Source organism: Rhipicephalus microplus, unplaced genomic scaffold, assembly GCF_043290135.1.
Source record: "Rhipicephalus microplus isolate Deutch F79 unplaced genomic scaffold, USDA_Rmic scaffold_14, whole genome shotgun sequence".
Classification (NCBI taxonomy): domain Eukaryota; kingdom Metazoa; phylum Arthropoda; class Arachnida; order Ixodida; family Ixodidae; genus Rhipicephalus; species Rhipicephalus microplus.
Genome location: NW_027464587.1, coordinates 31140033 through 31152053, shown reverse-complemented (window position 1 = coordinate 31152053; position 12021 = coordinate 31140033). Strand labels below are relative to the sequence as shown.

Sequence of the window (12021 nt, the reverse complement as noted above, 5' to 3'; positions counted from 1 at the left end):
ACGCCATCATTCTGCGCCACTGAGCCTGTCGTGTATTGCTGAGTGACCGTGGAAGGGTGTTCCTGTCGGAAGTGCTAAATGACGTATTGCGCGCTTCTGGAATAACACACAAGACAGCTTCAAGTTACCAGCCTCAGACCTATGGTCTCACTGAGAGGTTTCACCGTACTCCTGCTGATATTATAGCCATCTACATCAGTCCAGATCACTAAAAACTGGGATACTCTCCTAACATTCCTCACCTTTGCTTACAACATGGCAGTTCAGCGCACCACCGGTTATTCGCCATTCTACCTCGTTTATGGACGTTCCGCTTCTTTCTTCCTCGACGTTTAATTTTTCAACAGGGACGTCAACTCGTCTCCGTCTTCCAGCGAGGAATACATTTCAAGACTAGGCGGGTGTCGTGATTGTGCTCGCATCAACATGGAAGTGCGACAGCAAGATCTAAAAGTCATTTATGACGCATCCCACCGCCTTGTACTCTTCCGACCTGGTGACGAGGTGCTCCTGTTCACACCTATTCGTACACTTCTTCAGTGCGACAACATTCAGCCACACTTCACTGGGCCTTACATAGTTATCGAGCAGACTTCACCCGTTCATTATCGGGTGACCCCACTTGTTGTCCCAACAGACCGCCGTCACCGCACCACAGGGATCGTGCACGTGTCTCGCATGAAACCCTTCAGACGACGCTCTCTGCCACTTGACTTGCTACGGCCAGGTTGGCCGCTTCGATGGGGGGGGGGGGGGAGGGGGGATTAGTGTGGACATTCATTATGCGTTTCTTCTCATATATGCATTACCTTAATCATCATCCATCTGGGTCCCTGTTCTCATCTTCACAATCATTATCGGGTGTGTGCGCACTCAGTCTCAGACTGCCCGTTCACTGCTGAGCCCTTGGCTGAATAAAAGCTGTCTCAACACAGACGTCGTAACATATATATATATATATATATATATATATATATATATATATATATATATAGATATACATATATATAGTAGGCACTTAGTATATACCCATTCTCTTCGACTAGACATTATAATCATTATCATGTGTTGCTCATGCATCCTCATCGTTGTCGCGTAGCATCATCACCTTGGTTCGTTTATCGTAGCTGTCGGCTGCCGGTTCCTCGGGCCTAATAGAGGTCTTCCAAACCAAGACTTCATACGTGGTGGAGCGTTCTGTTAGATCCCCAGTCGTCCTCTCGACCACTACACCACCTGGAGCTACGTTCAGGTCGCCCCTTGAGCCAGGTGTCCGGAAATGTGTCGCACCTAGATGAGGTCAATGCTGCAGCCGTTCCCACTCCACTACCGCGTGCTGCACCTTTTCACGTCATTACCAGCCTCCAGCGTGAGCCCCATCCCTTCACTGGTATGCGCGAGAAAGATGTGGAGAAATGGCTGAATGATTTCGAACGTGTCAGCGCTGCTAACCGGCGTGATAACACCTACAAACTCCCTCACGTCTCATTCTACCTCAAGGGTGTCGCGAAAACGTGGTTCCTCATCTACTTCATCGACTTCCCCGTCTGATCAGTCTTCAAAAATCAGCTTCGCCATTTCTTTGGCACACCGGCTGTTCTTTCGGCTTTCGCAAAGAAAGCTCTCACGACTCGGAAACAGCACGTCGGGGAGTCGTATACATCCTACATCCAGGATGTTCTTTCCCTTTGCCGCCAGGTTGACACACCAAAGACAGAGGCAGACAAGGTACGCCAGCTTCTTAATGGGATTGCACCCGTCGCATTCAATGCCTCGCAATCCAGAATCCTGCTACCGTTGCTGGCGTTGCGACAACCTGTCAGCGCCCCGAAGAACTTGAGTCTATGCACCTACAACCGGACAGTGACGTGGCCCACATTACGGTGGATCCAAACCTACTAGACACAATAAGGGTGATTATACGCGAAGAATTAGAATCAAAGGGATTCACACTACCTGCAGTGTGTCCCATTCAGTCTTTTTCAACGTCATTGCGGGATGTCATCAGGGAGGAGCTCACGTCCATGACCCACATGGCCCACCTGCAGCCCACTGTCGCTCGTACCCTCCCATCGTTCTCGCATGCCGCCACCGTACCATCAGGCACCGTCAGCTCAACATCACTGCCACGAACGTACGCGTCGGTTGCTGCCGGACCTTCTACAAGCTTTCCCACGAGCTTCCCATCACCACCGCCTCAGCCGTCATCTATCCCTCTCACTGCTCTTTCTACCGGTGCAGTGAGAGAGCAGTGAGACGACTTCTGATGTGACTTCTCACGGAGAATATACTTGACCGCACACACACACACACACACACACACACACACTCATTATATATATATATATATATATATATATATATATATATATATATATATATATATATATATATATATATATATATATATATATATATATATATATATATATACATATATATATATGTATATATATATATATACATATATATATATATGTATATATATATATATATATATATATATATATATATATATATATATATATATATATATATAGGCAATGGCTGCTGCGCCGCACGGAAGTGACGTCACAAAAATTGTCATGACATACGTCGTTTCCGATTTAGCGCGTTGTTCTAATTTACCGAATCGGAACGTGGCTCAGCTGGCCAGCAGACGCTCACTTGCTGCTGCTGCTGTTGGAGTACGGCTGGTTGCTGCTTCTGCGAGCTGTCTACAGGCCTTGTTCTGCTACATATTCGCAAGCCTCGAACATCATCTTCATCTAAGCTCAACCGCTTATTTTCACTGCTATTTTATATTTACTAACGTTGTTTATATCCATCCCAATACGTATTTTTGTGATTTTTTGCGTATAGGCTGATTTAGCAGTATCTGTGCGTGGCCCTTTCTTTGGTCATCCATGTTAACGTACTTCGTATCTGTGTCGTAGTGCGTTTGCGTAGTTGACAGCCGTGTTTTAGATTAAATATTCACTTTCTTGTTTCTTTTTTTTCATGGTGTAATTCTGAATTGAAAGTGTGCGCAACATGACGCGTGTGTTAGTAGCGGGCGATTCAATGGTGAAATACGTCGACCAGTATTTCCCATCGCGCCGTGGCTTGTCTGTTAGCGTTGCCGCACACAGAGGAATAAGGATTGAGCACTTGCTCTCAATGATTGCTGACAAGCTGGCCAGTTTTGATGTTGTCATTGTACATGTTGGCACGAACAACACTGTTGACAGTGTCAACATGTGCATGGACAAATATCGCCAGCTCGCTCAGGGAATCATCGAAAGCAATCCCACGTTGCATGTAGCTTTTTCTGCCATTCTTCCTCGGGGGCAGAATCGGTACCGCCAAGGGGAAAAACAGTTGTGTGATGTTTGTCATTTGAATGACCACTACAGGAATGTGAATGCCGCACTCGCACAGCTTTGCCTGGAGAGGGGCTTCACTATCCTGGATAGTCTTGTGGACAGCTGGCCTGGATTCCTGAGCAGGGATGGTGTCCACCCCAGCCGGCTTGGCAACAAGGTGCTGGCAGACTTCCTGCACCGTGAGGCCTGTGCCTTGTCCACCCAACTAGAGAGGAGACACATCCAACAGTCCTACAAGGAGTCCAAGGCATCTGCATGGAGTGGGTGGGCTCGGCAGGAGCACTTTTCCATCAACTTGGAAGTCGATTTTCCAGCACTTGGTATGCATGCAGTTCAATATTCTCCAGCAGTAGGTGGACCTTCCGCTGCACCAGCTCCTGTCTGGAAAACCAGCAGTGCTCTCATGCAGAGACACGACACTGACCAACTGGCCAGTACCATTCATGGTATTGGCTTTACGCTCGTTGGCGGTGTCCGCGTTCGCTGCAAGGGAAGCAAGGCTTGGTGGACCTGGGACAGCCTGCCTTCCCCCATTTTCCATGGCACAAGTGTACCATGCAAGGGAAACACTGGGGAGAGGCCTATTCAGCCAATGATCCCTAGTCGAGGTGCAAGCACCACTTGTGACAGGAAAATAAGGAGAGCCTCACAGGAGCATGAGAGTGCTCTTGTGCGCTCTTCTGTGGGGGAAGAGGAGGCCAGTGCTGGAAAAGCAGCTGTGCCACAGGCTGTCGGCCAGTGTGGCGACAGTGAGTGGAAACTGGTGCAGTCAAAGAAGAGCCGGCGGAAGGCTGCGGCACTGCACAAGCAAGAACAGAGCTCTAAACTGTGTGCAGACAGTGAAGGCAAAGTTCTTGCTGTGACAGCTGCCAAGTCCATCAGGTCCACTTCACCTATGACAGCAGTTGTGAGGCAGAAACAGATTCAGTCTGCTTCTTCCGCTGTCTGTGGTAGAAAGCCTGAAGGACGAGCCAGTGTCTCGCACAACGTCATTCGTGATAGTTTTAAAAAGGTGCAGCGTGTTCCTAGCAAGCAGTTGAAAGACTGCTCAGTTCCGCGACTCACTGTGAATCTGTCGCGAATGACGCTGTGAACGAGGTTTCTGTCTGCAAAAGCCATCTACCAGCACTGACTCGGGATTGCATGCGAATTGAGCGCGATCCTGGCACAGAGGCTGGTGACCCTATGGAAGCTGGGTGCACTGCAGCTGTGCAGTACAAGTATTGTGAGGCTGCTTTGACATCCAGAAGTAGACCTGTCAGCCCTGGTGCCCAGGCTATTTGTGTAAACACTGGTGCCAACCCAACCGTCCTCAATAACCCAGTAAATACACTATATGGTGGCGGTAGCAAAGTTTATTTAAATGCAACATTTGATAACTTTCCTTCTTTTAAGAAAAGCTTTGATGAGTGGTGCAGGGAGGGCAGGCATGTAGTCATGATAAATAAGAGTAATAAAAGTCCATTCACATCAGAAGATAAGGACTTCGAGAATATTAGGATTAAATATAGCTGCATTCACGGTCGCAAAATAAAGCCCAGGGGGTAGGAAAGCGACCAAAGCAAGCTTACAATGGTACTGGCTGTGAAATGACAGTATCGGTAAGCCTATGTAAATCGCCTACTCTGCACTACAAGATAACTAAACTACAAGCTAAGCATAACCATCCCACAGAATATTATGATTTGTATCCTCAGAAGAGGCTCCTGAATCATGGAGAAAAAGAAGAATTCTTTGACTTAGCTAAATGTAATATTGGCTCAAAGGATTTTAAAAACTTGGTCGAGCAAAAAACTGGTAAGAAGCTAACTACAAAGGACATTAATAATTACAAGCAACGATTTTCTATTCCTATCCGCAATGAGCAGGCTCATGGTGAAATGGTTGTAGAGAAGGTAGAGACCTTGCTAAAAAATAATCCAAACTGGATTATTCACTATGAAATGAATCAAAATAATAACCTGCAATTCATACTTCTTCAAATAACTCATATGCGTGAGATTTTGGAAAAGTATCCAGAGATTCTATTTATTGATGGAACGTATAAAGTGAATATTGAGGGTTATATTCTTTACTCTATATTAGTTCAAGACGGTCGTGGTCGTGGGAGACCTGTGTGTTATGCTTTCTTACGAAATGAGACGACTGAAATTGTTGAGCCCATGTTCACAAAGTTTGTAGATTTCAACCCATTTGTTGTGTCTGCTTGCAAAGTAGTGATGATTGATAAAGATCTCAATGAACTGCGCATTTTAACCAGTATTCTTCCTAATTCTAACATACTTTTGTGTACGTGGCATGTGTTGCATTGTTTCCAGCAAAAGGTTAATGAAAAAGCTAGACAGCAACGTGATCAGTTGCTTACTCTCTTAAAAAGCTTAGTTTATTCCCCCACTGAGCAAGACTACTTCGATAAGCTTGCTAACCTCCAAGCTATGACTTGCACAAATTTCATTTCTTACTATATGCATAACTGGCACTTGTGTAAGGAAATGTGGGTACATGCATATCGGCAAGCCCTTCCTACATTTGGTAATAATACTAATAATCGCATTGAGTGCCACAATCAAAAGATTAAAAATTATCTCTCTTCAAGCATGCATTTGGTTCAAGCAATAGAAGCATTGGTAGGTTACATTGATAATGATTCTTTATCTCTACAGTTCTCTAAGCTTAAAGAAATGAAGCTGAACCTAAACATAAATGATTTCAATGACCCATTTCAGCTAGAATTGTCCCGTAATTGCACTTCTGAGGCTACAAGTAAAGTACTAGAGCAGTATGAGAAGTTTAAAAATGTAAGTTATCAAGTCACTTCCACTCCTAATTCTTATGTTGTAGTTTCACCAAGATCACAGTACAGTGTTTCATTGTGCTTGGCTTCTTGCACATGTGCTTTTTATAACCAGTACACTCTGCCTTGTGCACATATTTTAGCAGTGCGTGACTTTACTAAGCAAGATCTTTTCGACAAGGCTTGCATACCAGACAGGTGGTGCAAGGATCATTTCCTGAGTGACAGCTGCACAACCACTAGTGCCACACCAGTGACAACAAGCAGCATTCAGTCACCACCCTGTGTGAAGCTTGACACTGCACAAGAGAAGTATACTTATGCTTATAGGAGTCTTTGCGAAATGTCAAAAACCGTGGCTAACGTATTATCTAATTGTGGTGAGAAGGAGTTAATGGAAAAACTTTCGTCCTGCGAGGCTTTCTTCAGAAATTTCACCACATTTCCTCGTAACCAAACTTCAGCAGCCATAAAGGCTGCACCATCTCAGTTAGCACAAACTACTGCCACAAGTTATCTTGGGCATTCTAACAGTACAAAACTTGTGGTACCTTTGGTTAAAGCAAGAAGGGGGCGGCCAAAAAAAGTGAGAGCTGTCAAGCGTAAATTTTTCCCAAATCAAGTAAAAAAGGTAGGCCTTGCAACTGTTAAAGTAGACATGCTAAATGTCTACAAACGGTATTCTCTTTCAGATGCAGATTTAAATGTTCTGGTACAGGGCACCTCCATATCAGATAGCGTAATCAATGTCGCATAGTATTTAATTCAGAAAAAGTATCCTACTTGTGTCGGCTTTCAAGATGTCTTACTGGGCCGATGTTTACAATTCACTCAAATCAAAGGCCCTTTCGTTCAAATCTTGCATGTTCAGAACCCCAATCATTGGCTTACAGTAACAAATGTTGGTGCGGACAAAAACACAGTCTTCATATATGATTCAATTGATCAAGATACCCCTCCTGACGCTGTTAGGCAAATCTGTCATATTCTAAAATTACAATCGCCAACATTAACCATTCAAACAATGAAGGCACAAAACCAGTGCAACACACTTGACTGTGGCTTGTTTGCAATTGCCAACATGTATTATATAGCGTCAGGCAGAAAACCAGAAACTTTGAACCTTAACCAAGTTATGCTACGCAAACATTTGCTGCAATGCATACAGAATGGTATGATCGAAGACTTTCACCTCATAAACTCCATGGCTGCTCGCGTACAGCCAAGAGATAGTATTTACAAGTTACATTGTGTCTGCCGGCAACCACAATATAGTGGGGTAGTATTGGACTTTACTTGTGCAAGTTGTTCAAGAGGATTTCACGGAGCTTGTCTCGGCTCTTTAGCAGCTAACTTGGACAAAAAAGTATTCGTGTGTTCTCAGTCATGTTTGCTGGTTGCCAAGGAAAAGATACATTCTTCTAATTAATAATAGCATTCCATTTTGGTGTAGACATATGGCAAAATTTCTAAGCATTCTTCATGTCTCCTCCTCTAATTTTTGCTTTTCTTTAAAGGGCCACTCACCGGGTTTGGCGATTTTGAGCTGACAAGTGCAATGCGTACATCGGGAGTTTATGGTCACGTCTGCCAAACATTGCAACTCTATGCGACGCGGAAATGGGTCAAATTTCAAAACGCACGCTTCTCCCCCTTTTTTTGGGGGTCGCGTCCCCAGAGAAGGAGGTTATGATGTGCAAGTATGAATCGCCCTACATACACAGCAGTGCAGTGACGTTGGTCCTATATGTATACGATTGTGCTCTGACGCTGCCAACAGTGGCACGTGACATGACGGAAATTATTTAACGTGACATGCGTAGTTAATGTAATTTGTTGCTTGAAGAGATTAATAAAACTTGGGATACATATTGAGACGCAATAGAAGAATGTGTTTGTCTTTTGCATTTTTTCCCCGTGAATTGCAACGAGATGCCGAGCTAATGTGCTGGCGTTTCGCATGCGTTTGTGTCTCCGCGGTTACTGCATCAAGCAGACTCCTGTCCTGGAAAAGAAATTAATGGTCCTGCGCATTCGAGCACTCATTATGCTCATCTTTTCAACCGCATCAAAGCCAGCGTTTCCAAACAATGTCGCAAAAACAGGCAGTAGACACAATACAATGCTGGTCAACAAAAAAACACCACTCGCGCGCTCGAGGGTTGGGCTTGTTTGAGCACGTCATGTGCACGTGACCTCTTGGTTGGATGCTGGAGAGGGTAGGAAAGAGATTTGGCTTGTGAAGGCTACACGGGGGAGTGGCAAGGGTTTTGAGCTTGCCTCCTTTCATCCTTGTTTTTTGCTGTTAAAAAAAGAAGAAACTGTTTTCTCAGCTCGTAATGAACCGATTGAAAAACTTTTTGTGGTATAATGCTCTCCGTTAGATACACAACTTCCACAGTTTGTTATGGGACCTGGTGAGTGGCCCTTTAAGAACTGACTTCAGGGATCGAAAGTATGAAGTTAGGCATGTTGGTAATGCATAACGGATCACATAGCACAAAAATATGACCCAGGACAAGAGAAGGAACAAACACGAGTGCTCACTTCCAAGAAGATTTACCTTGAAGAGCAAACACATATATACTCCTGAAATGTGAAAATCAGGCAAATCATTCAAGACGCCCACAACTGCCATGCGCAAATATCTTACATTTTCAAAAAAGACAATTTGACAAAGCCCGAGACAGAGTGCTGATGCAGTTCAGCTCTAGTCTACAAATCCTCTTTGCCTCGATAATTTCTCTTGTCATTTTATTTGTTGTTTTTTCTTCCAGCAATAATGATGTCCCGCAAAATCATTTTGCAGCCACACGTGCTGCAATGAACACCCTTGTAACCTCAAGAATGGTCGCAATCATTTCTTGGCCTTGCACTGCAGCAGGTGTGGCTCCAAACCACTTTTGTGTGACACCATTATCATTGGGGAAAAAAAACTACAAGAGAAATTGTCGTGGCGAAAAAGATTTGTAGACTAGAGCTGAACTGCATCAATACTTTTTCTCACTCTGTCTCTAGGGATTTGTCAAAACGAATTGTCTTTCCTGAGGATGTAAGGTTTTCGTGCATGGCAGTTGTGGGCTTTTTGAATGATTTGTCTATTTTTTGCATTTCAAGAGTATATATGTTTGCTCTTCAAGATAAATCTTGTTGGAGGTGAGCACTCGTCTTTGTTCCTTCTCTTGTTCTGGGTCAAATTTTCACATTATGTGATGAGTTAACTTTCTGCATGCACCACCTTATTTTTTTTCCTTGTTGTAAGCTAGTGGTGGAGCGTTAACTAGAAGTACATAAAAACATTGCCAAATGTATGTTACCCCAACGAACCAAATTCCTTTGTTGAGGCAATCCTTTCTGTGGCATTCCTTCTTTATTGACTTCTCATCACGTCAAACCTCAAACCTGTCTCTTTCATAAAAGTTCTAGAACTAGTTCTTGCTTTGTTTTGTTTTTTTGCCAAAAGTAGAAAAACTTCCCTTCGTTGAGCAAATTTTCCTGAACTAAAATATATTCATATCTAATGCACGGAATTAAAAATAAAAAACAAGAAAATTTATAGGCTGATCACTAAATGTCAATTGAATAAGGATTTCGGAAATAATACCATGAATGGCACACAACAAATACTCATGCATGCAGCCTTTTACCATGTGCAGCTGTAAACTGCAAACAAAAAGTATCGGATATTGTATATGATTTGCTTTTTTTTTTCTTTTCAGCAACAGTAACTTGCCCTTTAAGAGAAAAATATGAATATGAAATTTTCAAAAATAGTCATTTTTGAAAACCTGTCAATATATCAAAATGATTTAGTTGATTCATGATTATGCAAGCAGTTCTTGCATGCCTGTGGCACTGGGATTGTTAATGTAGGCAGGCTGAGTTTGTAATGTTCTAAAGCCTCAGCATTTTAGTGTTATATTACAATATAACATTCAAATATTTTATGAATTCAACTATGAAATTTGCTCACAATGAGTTTGCTACAAATTAAGCAACCAAAGTCTGTGTATATATTGCCCACAATAACGTCACACTGCCACAAGTCTCTAGGCGGAGCCTGACCGCTACAGAGCGCGTTCTCGGGTGGCGGGTAGAGAAAAGTCTTGCAATGAAGTGATGCTAAGCAGCTTCTATTAATAAACAAGACTGGCACTTGTGCCCGCGGACCAACAGGCTGAAAATACATATGACAACAGGAGTCTTTTCACTGCTGTGGTGGGCAAGTTGAAAGTTTCAGGTGCCATTTTTTAAACTCTTTGATTTATCTGTTGTTTTTTTCGTCTGTTTTCTTCATCTTGTACAGGTCCAGTACATTGTGGACTCACCCTGTTGTCAAGTCATCAGGAAGTTGGATGATGCTGTCTTCTTCTAGCTAAATTATGCAACTACTAAGAAGGGGATCAGAATTCTATTTTGTAGCAGTTATTTTACAAATAAATGTTAGTAAAATTTTTCTTGGTTGTAGTAGTGTCATTGTGTACTCACGGACCATAACATTACATAAGACAGGAATTCAAGTGCACAGCAAAAAAGTGCTGCTATGAGCACCTGTTATCAACATCAGCTGGTCATTCTTAATTTTGGTCTTTTATTTATCGCACATCGAGTAGCCGCAATTGCTTGGTTTACAGGCTGAGAGAAAATTTAGCTCCCTTTCTTACACGCCAAAGGTTGCTGGCAGTGAAACAGCGTTGTCAGCATTTTGATAGATACTTTGAAAATGAACGTGAAAACGACGGAGGGACAAGACAAAGGCGAAGTACTGAGTCTTTCTAATCTCGTGTCTCCGTCGTGTTCGTGGGCGTTTTCCAAAAATGCTTAGTTTCCAACTTGACCTTACTGATATATTGTGAAAACTTTATGAAAACATGAATCCCCGAAGTTAAGTATAAAACTTTCACATAGAATGCATCACTTCTAGCGTCAACAGTTGAGCTATTACAAAACTTTGATAAGTCGCAATGCACGTAAAAGCAAGTATGGTCAAGCTTCACTGCCTTGTGAAAGCACTGCGGTAAAGCCAGCGTGAGCAGAAGAGCATTACATGATACGAAATGAACGCATGCACAGGCCACTTGTGCATCAAACAAATATAAGCATTTGCGACTGCTGAGGCCAAATATGCATCTTGGCACGTCCGTTTCAGGCAAACAAAAGGACAAATACCAAACTATGATCAAGCTTCACTGCATGAAAAAAACACTGCGGTAAAGCCAGCGTGAGCAGGAGAGCATTACATGATACGAAATGAACGCATGCACAGGCCACTTGTGCATCAAACAAATATAAGCATTTGCGACTGCTCAGGCCAAGTATGCATCTTGGCGAGTCCTTTTCAAACAGACAAAAAGACAATTATCAAAAGATGATTAAGCTTCACTGCATGGAACAAGCACTGTGGTAAAGCCAGCGTGAGCAGAAGAGCATTACATGATACGAAATGAACGCATGCACAGGCCACTTGTGCATCAAACAAATATAAGCATTTGCGACTGCTCAGGCCAAGTATGCATCTTGGCGAGTCCTTTTCAAACAGACAAAAAGACAATTACCAAAAGATGATTAAGCTTCACTGCATGGAAAAAGCACTGTGGTAAAGCCAGCGTGAGCAGAAGAGCATTACATGATACGAAATGAACGCATGCACAGCCCACTTGTGCATCAAACAAAAATAAGCATTTGCGACTGCTCAGGCCAAGTATGCATCTTGGCACGTCCGTTTCAGGCAAACAAAAGGACAAATACCAAACTATGATCAAGCTTCACTGCATGAAAAAAGCACTGCGGTAAAGCCAGCGTGAGCAGGAGAGCATTACATGATACGAAATGAACGCATGCACAGGCCACTTGTGCATCAAA

The 12021-nt window shown here is 43.2% G+C and overlaps 1 protein-coding gene across 2 annotated transcripts; it reads left to right on the top strand.

The window, feature by feature from the left end:
* The first annotated feature begins 2949 nt into the window (after positions 1–2949).
* On the top strand, positions 2950–10615 carry LOC142784528 (uncharacterized). Of its 2 annotated transcripts, none has more exons than XM_075882946.1 (2): positions 2950–3625; positions 10466–10615. In XM_075882946.1, the coding sequence occupies exons 1-2, from the start codon at positions 3034–3036 to the stop codon at positions 10516–10518; spliced, it is 645 nt and encodes a 214-aa protein (XP_075739061.1). In that variant the 5' UTR covers positions 2950–3033; the 3' UTR covers positions 10519–10615. The 2 variants fall into 2 exon arrangements, with proteins under 2 accessions (XP_075739061.1, XP_075739060.1); XM_075882945.1 differs by having other exon boundaries at positions 2950–3685.
* Positions 10616–12021: the final 1406 nt, after the last annotated feature.